This window comes from Ptychodera flava, chromosome 2, assembly GCF_041260155.1.
Source record: "Ptychodera flava strain L36383 chromosome 2, AS_Pfla_20210202, whole genome shotgun sequence".
In the NCBI taxonomy this organism is placed as follows: Eukaryota; Metazoa; Hemichordata; class Enteropneusta; family Ptychoderidae; genus Ptychodera; species Ptychodera flava.
Window position 1 is genome coordinate 19,934,861 of NC_091929.1, and position 20,108 is coordinate 19,954,968.

At 36.2% G+C, this 20,108-nt stretch overlaps 1 protein-coding gene across 2 annotated transcripts; it reads left to right on the forward strand.

Moving 5' to 3' along the window:
* Nucleotides 1-7,319: 7,319 nt before the first annotated feature.
* LOC139116498 (uncharacterized) lies at nt 7,320-13,941 on the forward strand. Of its 2 annotated transcripts, none has more exons than XM_070679117.1 (5): nt 7,320-7,438; nt 8,078-8,197; nt 8,857-8,949; nt 9,721-11,623; nt 12,160-13,941. In XM_070679117.1, the coding sequence occupies exons 4-5, from the start codon at nt 10,769-10,771 to the stop codon at nt 12,307-12,309; spliced, it is 1,005 nt and encodes a 334-aa protein (XP_070535218.1). In that variant the 5' UTR covers nt 7,320-7,438; nt 8,078-8,197; nt 8,857-8,949; nt 9,721-10,768; the 3' UTR covers nt 12,310-13,941. The 2 variants fall into 2 exon arrangements, with proteins under 2 accessions (XP_070535218.1, XP_070535224.1); XM_070679123.1 differs by having other exon boundaries at nt 8,083-8,197.
* The last annotated feature ends 6,167 nt before the right edge of the window (nt 13,942-20,108 follow it).

Sequence of the window (20,108 nt, forward strand, 5' to 3'; positions counted from 1 at the left end):
AGGTCGTAAAATTTGTGCTTCCTCGACTTCTGTGCAAAGACAACAAATACGTAAGCAGGTCAGTTCGCCCGAGTTTAATCAGTTTTCATCGCGTTCACCTAATAGATCCTGAAAATATTTCGAACGAAACGCCGATTGATTTTTCTGTCGAAGGTGATTTAATTTCTGAAGAGCAATTTAAAATCAATTATTTTTGTGTAATTAAAGGGGAAGTTCACCAAGGATGATTTTTATATATGTGCTAGCTTTGTGGTCACTTACCCCGGAAAAGCTATTTTCACCATTTATAACTCGCAAGATTTTTACAAAAACCGATAGAAATAGTACAGGAAGTTGTCCATGTAATTTGAATCATGGGAAAAAAGCGCCAAGCTTGGAGCTTGCATAATGTGATATGGAAGGGACCATTTTCTCATGGGTATGGCATTGTCCACTCACCCATGCTTAAACCAGGCTGTGCGTATTTAGGTAACTTTTGTTTATACTGAGTATCCTTGCATAAACGATGATTCACTCATAATAAACTGTCCACTGTCAGATTTTGTGTTGCTGTTTACTACTGTGTTACTGTGAGAGGACAATGTGGAGGCCATACCCGTCCAAAGATGGTCCCTTCCATATCACATTATGCAAGCTCCAAGTTTGGAGCTTTTTTCCCATGATTCAAATTACATGGGCAACTTCCTGTACTATTTCTATCGGTTTTTGTAAAAAATCTTGCGAGTTATAAATGGTGAAAATAGTTTTCCTGGATAAATGACCACAGAGCTACAATATATATAAAAATCATCCTTGGTGAACTTCCCCTTTAACTGATATGTAGTATTCGTAGCTATGGATTAAATGGCTATTTCATTTTAAGAGGGCGCTAGTTGACGATGCTGACGCTATGCATTCATTCAACTCCACTGCAATTACAGCATTATTCATAGCCAGTGCGTAGACAACTGGAATTATTGCTCTTTATCAGAGCGCAAACATGGAGATTCAACTTGATACGATAATTTACTCAAGAATGTCAAGAACACTTTATTATCCTGGGCTGAAGTGTGATTAGTCAAAAGTGCGAGAAAGTATGCTTAAATTCTCAGTATTCTTTATTGCCCTGTAAATCATGAAAGTTACAGTGGAATTCCTCCGGATGTTTACTGAACTCTAACTGTGTACAGGCAAATCAGTTGGTATCGCATGATGCAGATACATGTATCTTACCCCCGGTAGCATAAATTACCCGTTACACTTTGTGTCAGAAATGCTCCCTGTACCTTATTCACCGTCAGTTACAAGTTTATCAATTTATATCAAGTACTGAAAGCTGAGGCATCTTTAATACAAGGTGGAAAAGATATATTTAAAACGTAATAATGAATGTAAATATATTTAGTTTAAAAATTTGATTGCCTGTGCATAAACTGCAGAATTGAAATAAGGTGTTTCAATAAAACAGACCAATGCTGAAGTCACAGTGTGAAAGGTGTAGTGATGACGAACACTATCGAATCAAATTATCGAACTGCAACATCGAGACTGGATATTTTCATCATGAGAAATCGGCATCAGTGGATCCTAAAACACTATTTAATTTTGTCTTAGGCAAAGTATTTCGGTTAAAGTAGAATAACTATTGAAACAATTTGCATTTCCTACGTTGTTTACTCAACTAGTTTCTCCCACTTTCAGTGCGTTCTCCATAACGAGGATTCAATGATTAAAAGCCTTTCAATAATGGCCCTACATTTAAACGATTTTTTTTGGAATTTGCCCATATCACTTGTCAATATCATTTACTCCTGGCCTTGGCAGTGAGCCTTCATCATGTGTCTTCATTACCTGAAGTTTTTTAAAGCTCGCTAGATTTGAGTGTATTTCAACTGTTTGACGCGTTGTTTTATGTTGTCTCTTCCCGATAATCGCACACGTCGAGTAATTGTGGCGTAAAAGAAGACAAAGCTCGGTAAACATCTCCTGAAACACAGATGATATCCCACGGCACATCTTGCAAGTCGTTAATAAAAAGAAACTCATTAAAATTTGCGTGTCTTTGTAAACCTGGGTTTACTATCTGGTATTCTGGTGGTAAAACAGCTTTGTTATCGAGAAATAAGCTGTGATTACCGCTGACTCGCCAATCCGGTGACTGTCGGTGACAGAAATGTAACTAACACTTGCAGATAGCTCAAACATCCGTTGTGCGTATGGCAGATGTGAGGATTTGAGATAAAATTCTTAAGTTAATCATCCTTGTTAATTTACATTGCTTTGTCGACGACGTAGATAAAACGTTCTTGATGATTACGTCAACTAAGATATACAGCTCACAATTATCGTTTGCAGTTCTTGAAGAAGTCTTCGCGGAAGCGGATGATAAAACACTGATACCAGGATTGAGTATGTTGATACATTAATCTGAATCCAAATTTGTCAAATTTAAATTTCGTATATTAAGTCATGGTAACGTTTACTGAACGGCCGTACAGTACACATGAAACCTTCTTTTATAGAATTCGGTAACTGGTCAACTGGACCCCGCGTCAACTGGACCCTGGTCAACTGGACCCTAAAATATTTTGTTTTGTTTTTTGCCAAATTAAAGCACCTTGGCCCTAATCAATTCCACTCTAAAGGTGTATTTTTGACGTTATGATCCACTAGCAGTGCCATTCTGGGATGTGATGAATGCAAATAAAAAACAGCCCCTTAAAACTCTTGATTTACATCGCACAGGCGAATAGGCTTAACACATGTAAACATGAAAATTCGGTGAAAGTTGTGTAAGTAAATCTTCAAAGAAGGGTAGATTGCACTATGTACCTCAACTAGCATGATAGTATATACATTATCATATTACATGTATACGTTCCGATCCAGCAAGCTACAGTAGCAGTGCAGTTGCATACAATTGTGTTGTAGGCTAGTAATACTTGGGATAATTAACTACGAATGTGGGTCCATACAAAAATTATAAGAAGAAATGGCACAACTCTAAACACAAGTGGGTATTAATCACAAATGATTTGAACAGATAAAATATCTAGAAGAAGGTAGAGTTGTTCTGGATACGGTTTGGGTAGAGGAACCTTGTTCAGGCCTTAGGGTCGAGTTGACTTGGGGTCCAGTTGACTGGGGTCCAGTCAGTTTTGGGTCAAGTTGTCCAGAAACCTAGGATTCACATGTCATTATACGAGAATGTTTTCTATCAAAGTTGTATCTCTATAGATGAGTTTATAAAGGCCTGAAATAGATAAATAAAAATGTCTTATTCTCATATTTTGTCCGCGTATAGCTATCCTAAATTAGCGTCGACCAAGCAAGTTTACCAAAATATTCACAGCTGGCGCAAAGCGAAATTTATACTCATTTTTATAATATAAGTTTGGGGCTTTTTCAGGAACATCGGTTTGTCAATGTCTTCGACCTACTGTGTCGTATATTTGATAATAATACCTGCATTTAAATAACAATTAGCACAGACTCAATCTTTCTTTTTGGTGGAATCGATTCGTCCATCATTGTTAACGATAAAGAAGTCAACAAATCTGTGACGATAAATTGATCGTTTTGGATGGGATCATTTTCGGTTACATTCGAACGTTTTCAATAAAAAGTGAGACAAATCAGTTTAAATGTCAGGGATTTGAGAGTAGATTTGCGGGCATGTGCGCAATGATAAAGAGGATACAATATCAGATATTGATGATAACAGCTGACATTGCTGCCGGCATACTAAATTCTTTAACATTGCCATCACAGACTGAGCATTAGTCTCAACGTTGCGATTCGCAACTTCCCATTCACGAACCTAGACGAAAATCATTTATCCATTAACAGTAAAGCATGATCTGATAGATCCACTAAAAAGTAATGGAAACAGGAATTCTTATTCTTTAGTAACTTTATTGCCATACCAATCATTGTTACTTGGACAGCTGCTGTTCTTAATACCTAGAAGAAAATCTTTTAGAAACGATAAGCCAAAAGACGTACAGGAAATGGGAGATAGAAAACAAACTCTGACAGAGAATTGACAAAGAATGTATGATAGTTGTACAATTGATATTCTTACAGCGACTCTATGTTGTCCTACATTATTTGGTGTACCTATAGAAATAGTGTTGCAATCTGAGTCAGTCTAAAACAGGCGGTGGTTACCCGACAAGACATTAGGTATATGAATAATATCGATGCTGTTCAACCGGTCTGAAATCTTCAAGTGGTTTTTATTAAACCAGCGTTTGTAGGTGATTCGTTTAACAAAGGCGATTTGAAGATTGGAGCCCGATTGAACAGTCTTAAAAAATACAGCTTAAACATACTCTAAAGTTTTAAGTGTTAAGCATGTTCCTCTGACGAACCTTAATGACAGATAACAATCATAAATAATGATGAATCATGGGCTAAGGTATTCAATTATTGGTTTACCCTAGACTTCTCAAAGTGTAAAGGTGATACAAAATTAAGAAATTTTGTAAATAAGAGTTTTCTATTTTCATACAATTACTATAGAAACTCTACACTCTGAAACCTATGTAACATTATTTTAAAGTTAAACACATGCCTTGAAATTGAGTGTAGGTGAAAAGCTGCCTTATAATTAATATAGGGCTAAACGATTTCACGTAAGATATTTCGTAGCTTTCGCCGATTTCTTCGACCTATTCTAGCGTTCCTTCTCTCCCCTTTACGTGCTTCAGACTCATCTGTCTTGCTGGCATTCTTCTTCTCATGTTTCCTCAAGAAACCAAACATCGCTACAAATCCAGCGCAGACAACAATGGGTGCAGCTACTTTAAGGACAATAGTGTATGATACTGGAGAAAAAAACACATTGATTAAATACTATTTCAGTAGTCGGTATAATAGCGTCTCTTTTACTGGCATCATTGGGCACAGCAAATCACTACAAAATAAGCATATTTACTGATAAACCTAAATTATCTCGTATAAAATGGTTGATAATGTTTTGATGTTTGCTAGTTGTCTCGTTGATTTGTCATAAAAAAGAATGACCCAGCCATGGCACTGAAAATAACAAGTTCGGAAGGTATCAATGGTGGACACTAACATTAATGTCTTCCAGCTGCCAATAAATTTATGTCATATTTTTGTAGTGGCGCTGTTTCCATCGATATATCGATCTACCAAATCCAAAACTCACATCTCTCTTGGAAATCGGTTTCTTAGAGAGTCTAAGCAACGATGGCCATACTGATGTTTTCTAACTGAAGGAAAGGCAGCGTAGGAATTTCTGATGTCTTACTTAAATTCACAATCAAAATAAATTTCAGAGTAACTACATATTCAATTTTAAAACGAGATTTAAGATATATTTTTATGAGGGTTTTTAAAGCAAGCCGTGGGTGATATACAAATTTGGTCATGGTTAATATCACAAGCATGATTCAAGAACAACGAACTTTTACTTTTTCAACAAACAATAAAATTATTAAAATTATATAGAAAACTTACTAATGATGTTGCTAACGAGTATTTGACAGTCAATTTCGATGAATCTAAAGTTCCTCTAAAGGGATATCTGTATTGAACAATTTTTTTTCAAAACATATCTTATCATAGAAAACCCTTATAATCGGAACTTACAGTTTTTCACAAAGTGTATGTATGTTGATTAATGTTCATTAATAGAGAGGTTAAGATTGCATCCGTAGCGAGAACGTAACTTAGAGTGGCTACGCGGTCCGTACGCGTAACGTTCTGCTCGGGATTCGGATGAAGACTTGACTGGCCCCGTCGCTTCACTTTCTTTGGCACCAGTAACTGACCAGCCGAGCAAGTTTCACATGTCCATGTGCCGTCGCGTTCACCTAACGATCTACTTTACAGCCGATACCACTAATGCGACAGTTTGCTGAAATTTATTCCTTCAATTCGCTCTGTTTTGATTTTTATATGCCCATAGAATTGAAGCAAGTCTAGATTAACACCTGTCAGTGCAGACTCACACACCTGACTCACATAGTCGCATCGTCTAAAGGATTTTACTCTGATGTAAGGTTAGTAGGACACAGACACAAGAACTTGAAAATACTGAAATTTTAATTTCTGTTTGAAATACCGTGTAAAGCCACGGAGATAAAACAAAAGACAATGTTAATTTCAGTCTAGACTGAATGTAATAAGAGATAAAACAAATGACAATGTTAATTTCAGTAAAACAAATGACAATGTTAATTTCAGTCTAGACTGAATGTTATCGACAGTGCCATGTTGCGACGACTGCCACGCGAGTGCCGTCGTCTGCAAGTGCACTCCAGGAGGTACATTTGCTTTGTTCAACTTTATATCCTTTTTGTTACCTGAAATATCTCAAAATCAAACGGTGATCGATAAAACAAAAAGCAACAGTAGAAATCGAAAGGAATGTCAGTTTTGATATCAAGTCTACGGCGAAGCGAGCGTGAAAATCGCTCTCGTAAAAGGTGTACGAAAAACGTTTCATGTAGAATACAACTGCCAAACGACAAGAGAACGTGTGACATCATCAGAACATGATGAGAGCGCGCAGAAAGTGATGACGTATTGTTCCCGTTCCGTTCCAGTATGAAATTCTAACCTCTCTATTGCAGCGTTATATAACGATAATGTTATCTGGTCAAAACATTGGCAAGCAGGTTTGATAAAGTAAACATAAATACAATATTATCAGGCATTTATTGACTTTGAACGTCAAGATAATGAACATGATAATGCAATACCTAAAAGATCGGCATACTCAATAGTGAGATACAAACAATACAGGTTAGGATGGGGTTACCACAAGCTACAATTTCAATATTGTTTTGTTGCTATAATCAGACTAAACAAGCTGTACTAGTGGTTGTAATTCAAACTACATTTTTGGTATGCACTATCAGTTATATTATCAACCTTCTGTCACCTTGAAGCAATGGCATAATGATCAGCATATATAATCAGTTTTATCAATTTGTTTCTTGATTTAGTAATGAAATATCTCTGTTTCCTATAATGATCTGTATTTGTGACAGTCACCAGTAGAAATCGAATATTATGTCACTTGTTCCAAACGGAGATAGAGCGCACTGAACATTCGTATGCGTACGTACGCGTGTACGCAGTACGTAAGCACATGTCTACCTACGCTGGGATGGTAGATGATCAAATACGCAAGTAGTCCTTGCTTCCGTTGTTGAGATAATTTCAAAAATGTCAAAAAATGTAGCATTAGTATGTTTTGAACGTTAATAAAATATGGAAAGTAAAGGAGAAGTTCCGCATTGCACGTAGTTGAAACGAGCAGAGGTCGTAGTTCAGGTCATGTCATTATGTGCCCCGGAAGTTTTACATGATGTCAACATTCAGTCATGGACCTCGAGTCATTGGACATGTACGGATTTGGAATGGCATGGCCTTATGGAAGTTATGGCATGGACATGGCTCTTCCTTAGTGAAGGCTGAATAGGTACGTTTATTTAATCGGCTAATAGTAATTTACAACCGCCAACAATAAAATGAAAACAAGACCGGGTGAAATTCAGCTAGCCTTTGCTGAAACACGTTCTCGATATGTTCGATTCACGTATTGATTTTGTGACAGCTGAGCCACTTTCCAAGACAGTCGCCGTCAAACACATGTAATCATGTCTTTTGCGGAACACAAATTCAATGTTGTTGACTTCAAGAAGAAAATGAGCGAGATTAGTCTGAGTTTTCGCATCATGGTCATATAGCTATCGAACCCACATGTTCAAAACAAAGGCAGGTGACAGCAATATTAAACACATTCACTCGGCTCGGATTTTTTTGTGTACATGTAATATGTGAAGACGTCCTAAATCATGTTTAAAACTGGTTGAAGTCTTGTTTAGGCTGCTATCGTTATGAATTATTTTCTCAGTCTGTCGCATACCTAGCTATGAAATTCATAACTTTGAAAATAGACTGATTTCACTTCATTTTGACGATATGCCGACTCGGCGCATGGCGCCCCCATTGACTACTCGCTTGGATGATTGACATTCGATGCGTGTCGACCCAATTTATTTTCGATAATTTGTATCACTATGTGTTTTCGTTTAGGTTAGCATGTGTTTTCTTTCAGGGTAGATAATGGTTGCCATGGGATGATCCAGTCCGAGAGTATAAACAGACCAGCTTGCAGTTTGTGTTGTCAAAATTATGCTGACGTGTTTGAACAGACCCATCACTGCAGTCTAATAACGTGAGTATACTTGTCTGTGTTTGTACAGCTGATAATATAATTGGGGGCTAGAGTTTTGTTTCAACTAGTAGTAGTACTGCTCATTATTCAGACTTAAAAAAAATCTGTTTTATTGCCTTGGCACTCAGTTCAATAAGATGGCCTGGGTTTAAGTATGTTGTTTGCAGTAATTCATAAAAGCGACTTGATCAGAAAGTGAACTAAAATAATAGAAATATTTTGAAACACTAAAAATGTAAAATCAATTATGTCACTGTTTGTTTTGATAACTGGCATGCAGGTAAGTTCTGTTGTGGTAGAGCATGTGTTCAGATTTTCTGTGGATGATGCAGATATTTAGTAGATTTTGGTCATGTTCCTTTTTTTACTGTCAGAAAACCTTGTTCAAGATTTCTACTTTATGAATTGATTGACTGAATTCTAGAACATTTATGCCCAGCTTGGACTTACAACAGTAATTTGATAGCTAGCTGAATTACTGTACAATTACTTTGTCACTTTAGTTCAATCTTGACAGTTGTAGCATGCTAGCAGGCTGTACACCTACCTATTTTGCGTAGAAAAATTCTCATTAAGATTTGATTGCAAAACCTTTGACTGTTCTTAAATCCTAAAAACTTATTGTTATTTACTAATCAATTTTCTTTTCATTCTTTCAGGTTCAAGTGCCATGTGTATAAATTGAAATTAATTGTTCTGATGCCAACATAGTTTTCCATAGCTGCCTAAAGTACTTGCTGTCCACATTTAAAGTAAGTGTCATTGTTGTATATAAATATCATGTCACAAAGGTCTGCATTGTTGATTATATACCAGAATTTCCTGTCAGATGGTAATAAAATATGATGTAGAAAATATATTTCAAGTTATTTTTGACATAGCAGACCATTTTTAGCAAATATTTCCAATATGAGCCACACTGAAAAGGTTATGCTGCCAAAAGAAAAGACCTTTGCACTTGGTATCTGGTGTTATGCTGTGTATCTCCTCCACATATCTGTAGTATTTAGTATTATCATAACTGTGAGTTAACACGAACCCGGAATGGCCTGCCATACACCTTGGGCTCCAAAATGCATATCAGGGCCATAAATATTATTTGTACTGTGTGTGTTAATCCAATGCATCTTTGGATCATGGTTCCAAACACAATGACAGGTGCAAGCACAGAACCTTTTACTTGATGTTTACACTTCAGCAGTGTAATTTCATTCAGGAGATTTGTGTGGTATTGAATGATGCCAGACATTTGGTAAACAGATTTATACACCCGGACAATACTTATATCACACAGAGTCAAATTGGACACAATTCCAGATTAGCATGTCTGTAACAGGGTATCATCTAGTGATTGAAGCTCTCACTGTACATAATGTTTATTTCAAGAGATGTCAACTAACTGAACCAACACTAGCTAAGGAACTGATCAACCTAGGCAGCTAATCATTGCATACTTTATTTGTCAGTTTGATATTTCCAAGACAGCTGAAAAAAATTGATTTTATTTTGTTCTTATATTTCAGTATGTCACAAGAGGAATCCCAGTGCTCCAGCTACAAGAGTTCACAAGACTCAGACTTTTCTCCATCTGCAAGAGAAATCAGAAGTGAGAATCAGTTAGAAAATTATTTGGAAGGATTTGCAGAGGGGCATACATGTTAAAACCACAGCTTTCCAGACATTTACAAGAACTTGACAGAAATGAAAAGGCTCCAAGATATCCATGTAGCAAGTGTTCCCCCATTCTCAACAGTGCTAAGGAGAGTTTCACATCCATTATACATCCTGCTGATCAACTCCTTAAATGCCAAGCATGTTACCCACATCCCAAAAAGAGACAAAAGCATCATCGAAACATCAGCAAAGAAAATGAGTGGCTCCTCGAAAATGTGTTTGATGTACTTGGGAATTATCAGTTTTGTCAACCATGCGTAGTTCAAGTTTTAGGAGTAGGTTCTGAAAGATTAGCAAAGTTACGAGAAGTTAAAAGAAATCTACAACAGGAACCCACAAAAATAATCACCAAGCAAGAAGTTGTCAATCAGAGACTTGAAAACAATGTCATAATGCCACGTGCAGTCCAAGAAACCTTTCATCAGTGGTGGTCCACTGTCGGTGAAAATGAAAGAGTGGAAGTCGTTGCAGAGAAACCACAACATGGACTGGTTGGAAAACCAAGTAATCACGCAAAGACAGATCTACAAGAACAGTTTCTAAGCTTTGTTGACATGAACAGTCAACACAATGGCAGAGCTAATTCATCATTGGTTCAGTACTTTTTCACACCCAAATTTAGTAGGATTAATACTCCAAAGCCTGATGAAAGTAATTTTGACATTAAAATGAAATCATCAGTTGTTGGTGAGTTTAACCGTACACAAAATGAACAAGGCAAGTCAACATGTAGAAACTCTTCTGCAAAAGATGGCTAGATGGACACAGACCAAAACATGGGATTATGCCACATCAAACTGATTACTGTGATACTTGCAAGGAATTGCTTCAAAGGATCTCCTCAACTACAGCCATCATGAGAAGAAAACTCAGTCTGGAAATGCCGATGAAGAAGAAATGACTAAACTTGAAAATAACAAGAAATCAGTGGAAGAAGAATTACAGAAACACAAAGAACAGGCTCAGCAAGGATACAGATACTACAAAGACACTGTAAACAAATGCTACACTCAAGGTGAAAGAATAAGGCAGCTTGAAGATAAAGACAATTTGTCAGCTGATGAGAGGGCCGAACTTGATGATCTTAAAGACACTTTTGTTGCTGTGTTGTCCCTCGATTATCAAATGACTAAACAGATACCATACTGGGGTAGATCAGCCCAACCTGCAAGTACCTACTACAAAATGAAACTGAATGTTGACATTTGTTGTATCGTTGATCACTGTACTGGACAGGCCCATATTTTCCTGTTTGATGAGAGACTTGGACCAAAATGTGCAGACCACACTCTGTCACTACTTACCAGGCATGTCAATACTAAAGTACCAGACTGGGTAGGAGATGTCCAAGTTTTCATGGATAATGCAGCTATCAACAAAAACAAATATCTCAGTGGATGGTTACAAGAGATGACATCAAGGTTTAACTCCTGTAGAGCCTCCTTCATGCTACCGGGTCACACAAAGTTTATTCCAGACTGGGTTTTTGCCGGTATTGCCCATACTTACCGTGTGAGTGATGTATTTACCATGCCGGAACTTCTAGACATAGCTGGAATGTATGGCAATGCAAATATCCTGTCAGGGGCAGATGACATTAGTGAATGGAGAGATGTTATAACATCAAAGTATTCTGACTTACCTGGTATCCAGCAGTTGCATGACATCAGAGCTTGCAGACAACCAAATAGTGTGAGATGCGAAGTCAGAACACTGTGCTGGGATGGAGATTGGCAGCAGAGTCCTCAAATAGTAAGTATACTGCACTACTCTTAAACTTCTGAAATATGCATCCATAAGCTGGTACAGGTCAGTTGACAACAAGCAAAATTTAGCATAACTTAGAAATGCTTTAATACAGGTATATCTTTTGAAGTACTGATCAAATTTGTCACGTAGAAGTATCTGGATTTTGTATCTATTTTTTTTTCTGATATATAATAGTAATAAAACCCATTCTGCAAAAAAATGTGAGTGTATCCGTCTCATTTACGGTATTTTTATGTTATTCAGTTTGTACAAAGCTATTTATTCACTGTTAATGAGACGATATGCTCTGCATGGCTAGATAATCTGACATATTTGATCGTGTCTTTGCTCGTGTATTTGGTAAATTGTGTCAGGTTTTTTCTGATATTATACCATTGAATCTGTGGAGTTGTTAAAAAACCCTTACTTTAAACATGTTTAGTGTACATGTCTGTGTGTTGATTATTTTCCTCTTATATTATGAAAATGAAATTAACAGGCAACTTTGTTTATAATATTTCATTTGTATTTTCTCCCAGGTAATTGACCCCAGTGCAGATGTTGTACCTGTAGCATACCGTCAACTCCATATTATCTCCACAGCAAAGAGACAACATGTGATCACCATGTACAACAGATGGATACCCGAAGAAAGAAGACTGCCATTTCTACCAGACAGACCAGTATAATATGTGCATAGTGACAGTGACTTTGCTCACTTTTATGGAATATATAAAGTGACTGTCTACTGTCTTTCTTCTCAAGTGGACTTGTGATAATTATATGAAACCATTGGACATTTTGACCTGAACCCATGTCTGTGTTCACTCCATAGATTGCAGAAAAAATAGTTTCCATGGAAATGTAAAATTATTATAGAGCTCAATTGAAAAGTTTATCCACTAGCATGGGATGTATACAGTGACTGTCTTTCTTCACATGTGGACTTGTGATAATGATATGAAACCATTGGACATTTTGACCTGAACCCATGTCTGTGTTCACTCCATAGATTGCAGAAAAAATAGTTTCCATGGAAATGTAAAATTATTATAGAGCTCAATTGAAAAGTTTATCCACTAGCATGGGATGTATACAGTGACTGTCTTTCTTCACATGTGGACTTGTGATAATGATATGAAACCATTGGACATTTTGACCTGAACCCATGTCTGTAATCGCCTTACGGATACTGTTGCAGTAAAATAGTTTCCATGGAAATGAACAATTGTTTCCATGGAAATGTAAAATTATAAGAGATAAGTTGTTCGTTTGTCTACTGATATGGGATGTATACAGTGACTGTCTTTTTCACATGTGGACTTGTGATAATGATATGAAGCATTGGGCATTTTGACCTGAACCCATGTCTGTATTTGCTTTACGGATGATGTTGCAGAAAATTGGTTTCCATGGAAATTTAAAATTGTCATGAAGCTCAGTTGAAAAGTTTGTCCACTAGTAATAATAAAGAATTGTATGTTTTTAACCTGAACCCATGACAGTGGTACATAGTCATTTAATTTTCAAGGCTGTTTTTGCTGCAATGCCATATGTACTGTTGTGGAAAATTACTTTCCATTGTGAAATCCCAAAGAAGTCTCTGAAGAATATACGACCGGTAAAATTGAAAGTGTTGTCATTTCTCTAAATTTTTGTGTTTCGAATTCTTCTTTGAAAGTATTATCAAAATGGGTAATAATATATGAGGGTCATCGCACTCGTTTGTGAGATACAAGACCATGAATTTCAACATTTATGAGAAAAAATGCTGAGTGATCATTTGTTCACCCACACTTTTTCTATGGACAAAATCATTTAATGCTGTTTATCTCAAGCTTAAGTGTGATGACCATGCAATTTTATTTTATCACTATTATTTATTTCTTTTGACTGACCTTTTCTGCAAATTTTCATGAAAACGACAATAGTTCAAGTTCATGTAAACCAGCAATTCTAAATGTAATCCTATGAGAAGGGGTAAATTCCACACATGCTTAATACTCGTACATCAACTCTTTTCTTATTCCCATCTGAAAATCGTTACCATGGAAACCAATTTTAAACAGAAATCCATGAATCTTAATTTTTTCATGTCAGTACAAGTAAAACATTCTTCGTGTGATAGTAATTCTATAACTGTAAATGCAACTTTGCTATTGCCAATCAATTTACATGTCTCTCAGTGCAGAATGTGTGGCTGAAGATGTACCGGTACTGTACAGTGGAGTGATGTGAATGTAAGTGCTTCTGTATGGCTTTTTCAAAGGCAAATTTTACATGGAAGTTAATGAAATAAAACTGTGAAACTTTGCACAAACAATATTTGGTTAGTGTTCTTTCCATTTGTGTTAAAAACTCTATTTTGATAAAAGTGACATAACATTTGATTTCTACTGGTGACTGTCACATTTATTATATTTTACGCGAGATAGAGAAACTGTATTTTGTACTATTGCTTATGGCAAGGTGTATTGAGTTTTAGCACTTTTAACATGTTTAGTGCATTGAAAACGTCCTTTCCGAGAAATATGTCCAAATCCGATAAATAGAGGATTGTAATTATTAAACTCAATAAAATATAGCCTAAAAAGGCTTTCCAAAGGGATCGTTATAATTTATCTCTATACCTAATGTCTTACTGCAGACCCTCCTTTCCATGAGAATCTTTCTGAAAAGTTACGGCATTTCTTCTTTCTGTATCTGAAAACACATATTTACGATATTGCTACTCGAAATAACTTTTTTTTTTATCAAGCATGGCGTGAATCAACATGTCAAGTATGGCGTGATTCAACATGTACATGAATCAGAATATTTACTTCCTTAGTAAGGGTAAACAAAATTAATCATTAAACAAACCGGTCAATGAACACTAAAAATGGAGAACGCTCGTTAACATTCATCCACAAAAGCATATATTAAATAACTCCTATTCATTTCCAAGACTCTCCTGCTCCATTCTCGAAGGCAAATGTTGTAAATATGGCTTAATAGAGAATCCATCCCTAATGAAGTGAGCTAACAGTAAAACAAAAATTAAGCAATAACCCCCGCCGCAGGAGGGTATACACGAGATTGTGGTACAATGCGCGACATCTAGCACGAGCACGAGCCGATAGGCGAGTGCTGTATGGAGCGAATTGTACCAAAATCGAGTGTATACCCGACTGCGAAGGGGATTATTGCTATTATATTATATCAACTTGCGTGTATTTGTTGTCATACTTGGGTATTTTCATCATTCTAAGCGCCAAATGCAGAAAAAGGACGTCTGAGAGATGGAACGTCGGAAATTCTGCGCCCGAGACCGCGCATTTTTATAAGTCGGGATTCCGTACAGGCACACAGTATCCTACGATAAATACGTATTACGTCCATATCGACATTGCATTTTATTCGCATGCAACACGAACGATACTTGTCAAAAAATACCTGCTGCACTCACACAGAAAATGGGTCAAGAGTTCAAATCAAAAGAAAAAAGTAACAATTTTTTTCGTAAATTTACATAAGAACAATAGTCCTGGCTTTTTTGGCATACTAAAAATAGATTTGTCTCATTCTGCACCGCATACCGTCGCGACATTCAGTGGTGGCACAGTGAAGTTACAGGATCTATTTTTGATGGATAATTTGGACGTTGAAAACAACAGTTTTAAAATAATCCAGACTTGCGATGACTGCAACTGTGATGAACAGTTGTGCAGATTCTGAGTGTGTTGCCCGATGCAGGGAGAGCTGGACGCTGACACTGCTCGTTGCATTTGATGTCAAATATTGCCGCAGTCGCCAGCAGTCATCCCATTGTTATTTTGAACTTCTTGGTCTACATAGTGAGGACATCCCGATCTGTTATAGCCCAAACTTTGGTAAATAATATCTGACATACTGTTACTGTGAGGAAGTGTCAATTTATTTGTGTATGAACGAACACTATCTTCATTTTCAAGAGCGGTACTAGGATATATTGCATCTCGACTCCCGCAAAGTGCAAGGTGCGCTGTCGCCCTAATATTTGTGTGCATCATACCCCAAACGTGCTGCTTCAGAGATGTCTTTCATCATTGATCCCAACTTATTTACACGAAGAGGTGAGTTACAGACCCACACTTTATCTGTGTATCAAAATTCGGTCTTCAGTCTTTGAAACAAAAGTGGACTGTTTCGGTCTTCTTCGAGGGTCTATGGTTTAGATAGGTATGTTCAAATGCTGGTTTAGGGGCCCGTTTTAGCACTGCTATCAGTGCTAAAACAGTATTTTAGCATCGGTGGAATGAGCTCTCGTCCAATCAGAATGGCGCATGGTAGCATGATATAATATAATATGTTATTTTGTAAATATGTTTCTCAGACCATAAATGATTTTCGAGAAGTCTTGTAAACAATTTGCACCAACTAACGCAACAATGTGTTTACCTGTTTTGAATGGCTGTTCTGTTTGAAGATCAGTGTTCTCCTTTCTGGTATAATTCGCATTGCCAATATACACTTTTGTCTCTTGTGGATCGAAATACTCACGCCGGATCGATAAATTCTTCTCCGTAGTCACTGTTAGTTCTTTGATATAAAAAGTTATACGGTTTTATTTTAAATTGCAGTTTATCTTACTTGTTTTTACTTTGTTTCCCCTCGTAAAGATGCCCACTGTTACATATACTGTTATGTTATGTATACCGGGGTGAATCTGTACAAATTCTTTTACCTGATTTGGCATGTCTTGTCGTTGATCTATATGATTCAGTTTCAAGGCTAGGGGATGGTAATGTACAGTCTACGTTTTGTGATCTTCTCGATGTCAGAATACATGCTACATTGATTGATAATCTTTTAATATCTAAAATATACCATAAGGTTGCTTTCAATAGGTTTTTATTAGTGGACTTTTCAGACTCACAAGTTTTTTTACACCTCTTCTTAAAATAGACCAAATGTGACAGATTTGCTAATGCCTCCTTTAGGTCTCACCACATGCTATTTTCAAAAATTTATTTCTCACAAACGTAAAACGTTTCACAATTTTAATCTAAAACAGCACAAATCAGCAATATTTTCTTCAATATAAGACATGAGATTGGCTATTTAGTTTTCGAAAGAAGTAATAATATTATGCACAATTTTGTTACTTGTAAGCAGAAAGTCAGCAAATATCAACCCTCGTCAGAACTGTTGTTGAGAAACACTCGATTCAAGGATCATACCAACAAATTATATGTTCTTTGAAAAGTGAGTAAAAACCTTGTGCAGTTGACACCATAGACCCCGTCATTTTTGTTTCACCTGTAGTTGTCACTGGAAAAAGAAAAAAAATGTATAGTTAATAAATATTAAAACGCCATTCATACTTAGGGCACGGACCCTCTGTGTTGAGGTGAAGAAACAAACAAACAAAGTTTAACAAATAACCAATATACATGGTACATATGCATTTTCAGGAAAGATTTAGCTTCAATTCTAGCTGAAGATTTTTTTGTCTAGTTTTATATACCTAGTCTTAAATTTCTAAATAAAGATGGATTCAGTCCCTGAATGCATTTAAATTTACATAGTAAAGTTTTGCTACTATTTCAGGTGTTTATCATACTGCACGTAAAGCTTCACCATGAAGAAAGTTCGAATACAAAATACTTCGATGGAAATAGGCAAACCGTAATTTGCATTATTAGTTGAGCTGTGAAATGTTATGTAAAAGAGAAATCTTAAACTCCTCTATGGTAAGCCAAGAGTTGAAAAATTAAAAAAGATAATTGTGTGTTTTGAATTATGTGTTCTAAAATTTTATGTTTATGTTCATGAAAGTATGTCATGATATTATTCAAAATTTTCATCTTTATGTTCAAGAATTGATGTTTATGTTTATCTATAACCCATTTTAACGAGAGTACATTTCATGCTCGTGTTCTTTAAATGTCATTCATGTCTTCGTTGAACAATTTACATGTTCAAAAAATTATTATGTCCACTTCTCTCTTTACCACAGGGGGCTTCGTGTTGGCGGCATCAGAAGCTATGGTTAGTGCGCGTTTTACTCTCAATGGTACTGAATCTGCCAATTTAGTATTGAAGAATTAGCAACACTGCTCAGCCAATTTCAAGGTGCAGTTGCAGTAAGATATAATTCGCGTGGGGCACATGTACCGTGTGCCTACGAATCGACAACTGATGTGTTTCTAGCTGCTGCTGACGTAGGGAGATACTTACTGTACTTCTATTTTTATATTTCCTATTTCAGGCCAAGTTAAAACATATTTACAAGATGTCCTTCTTCAAATACACAATGCCTTGTTCCTATTATTCTTTGTTCATTTCACTGCAAAGTTCTCAATGAGCTGATGAAAGTTTTCAAATGTAATTTCAAACTTGAGATGGCCTCCTTGTGAAGTTTTCAATATTGTAATTCTTTTATTTTTTATTTCATGTTATGCAAATGCCACGTATGTGCACACGGCTAAATAAATAAATAGGGTGGAACACTAGCCTAACACATCACACATATCTTGGTTGTCTTGTGTATAGAACTGATTGGACAAGACGGGACTCTCCTGTAATCTACGTATCAATGGAGTCTCTATTTCAGAGTGGAGAGACTCTGTGCAAATATAATATATGGAAGGCAACTCTACACATCGTTTATATATAATTTGTTTACCTTTTGTGTATGATTGTGTGGATATTGTGAAGTGTATATTATGTTAAGCTGTTTCATTTAAAGCTTTGATAAGCCATGGCGAGACTTACCCTGCTCTGAACCTGAGCTGGAGTGGAGAGACTAATGTGACACTGCGATCCTTTGATGCTACATTTGTCAAAAAAGTTTTTTTTTTATCAGTTGTTCAGAATTCATGTTTCAATTGGTGAATCATAGGGAATGATTGATCGATTGTATGTGTTTCCATGTTGCTCCAATGAAGTTTGTTCTCCAAGTAGGGATTGTGTTTACCTTTGTGTATGCTCATGTCATTCGGAGTTCAAGCCGTCGTTACTCTTTTGAAGTTTGGCATTTATAAGTGTATGCTTATATTTCTGCTTCTTTTGTACGTGATAGTTGGTTGCTTTGGGAACAGAGTTATTAGCGTTTTGCCTTTCTGCATTTCACTCAAAGTTTTGTAACTCATTCCTTTGATCATGTGTTTGCCTTTAAAGAAGTCAACTGCAGCAATAGAACCAGGCAACAAAACAATCTGGTTTCACGGTTCTTGCTTCTTCCGTGTCGTCTTACAAAATCCAGCTGTTGCAATAGAGAGCACACCATGGATGTCTCATGCTGCTGACAGTAATATAGTATTCCTCAATCAAAATATATATTTGCTAAGTCAGTCTATCTCATAGTACTGCTGTTCAAAGGCGCCGATATTACCTTTGATAAATTTGGCCGAATGCCACTTGCTAATGAGATGAACTGTTCACTACTTAAAACTGATAGTCTTGCGGCTAATGGTGTAAAACAAACAGGGAGCATTTGCTGATGTAAAGAGTCACGAGTAACTAATACCAGCTGCGGTAGAAGCGTTCTGAGATTTTTGACATATTCCGTCGCAGTTTTCACTATTTTACACTTCTGTCCATGATCATTAACATCTTTTAGACATTTTTAAGTGTTATTGTCGAATCAGGAGAAATCTCAATGTTTGCCCTCTAAAAAGAATACACTGAAAGAGCAGAAAGTTCAGTTGTTTATGCCTTAGCCATCAACAATACTATAACAATGCTATAAATAATACCGCGGACATAATAGCAATTGAATCCGTTGTTACAGATACTACATATCGATAATATATCACATAAAAATAATTAATTTAATTAAATTACCTTTGGCAGAGAAATCCATCCCCGTTTCAGTGCTTGTAGCATTTTCAGGATCTATTAGAGGAAACCGATGAAGATATTTAAAATATGAAATTGGGCGAACTGACCTTCTTATACGTTTGTTGTGTTCTTGCAAAGACGTTCAAGAAACAGAAATTTTACGACCTTTACAACAAGTCTTTCAAGGTATCAATTACTAACACTTTTTTCAGTTTTAGGTCAATATGTGTTTGCCAAAAAACTATCGTTTTGTTTTTGCTATATTCGTCTTAAAGAAATTCGTCACAATCTTTAATGACAAGATATTAATACATTTGATTATTTTTTGAAATGTATTACGAAATTAAATTCATATGGAAATAGAATTTTGACTAACATAAAGAAAAGAAATACCTTTCCGGGGATCATGTCATCAAGCAAAATAGTAACTTTAATCAAGTTTGGCTAGCTCCTTAATATGCAAATTACAAATTGTATGACGTGAAAATGCTTAACGTCTTCCTCCGCTGATACGCCATTGCTATATCCATACACATAGTAACTTTCATAAACATGGCCGAGTACTTTCAGTTTGACAAGTATATGTATTTGGAAATGCATTGTTATGCAAATTATTGATTGGATTTTTCGATTTTCACTTCTTTAATATTATTATGTCTCATTATTTTTTTCAAGTCAATCC

Bases quoted from the DNA above. Each gene is read 5' to 3' on its own strand.
- LOC139116498 (XM_070679117.1), top strand. From the start codon at position 10,769: ATGACTAAACTTGAAAATAACAAGAAATCAGTGGAAGAAGAATTACAG. The intron at 11,624-12,159 runs GTAAGTATACTG...ATTTTCTCCCAG, and splicing joins GGCAGCAGAGTCCTCAAATA to GTAATTGACCCCAGTGCAGA.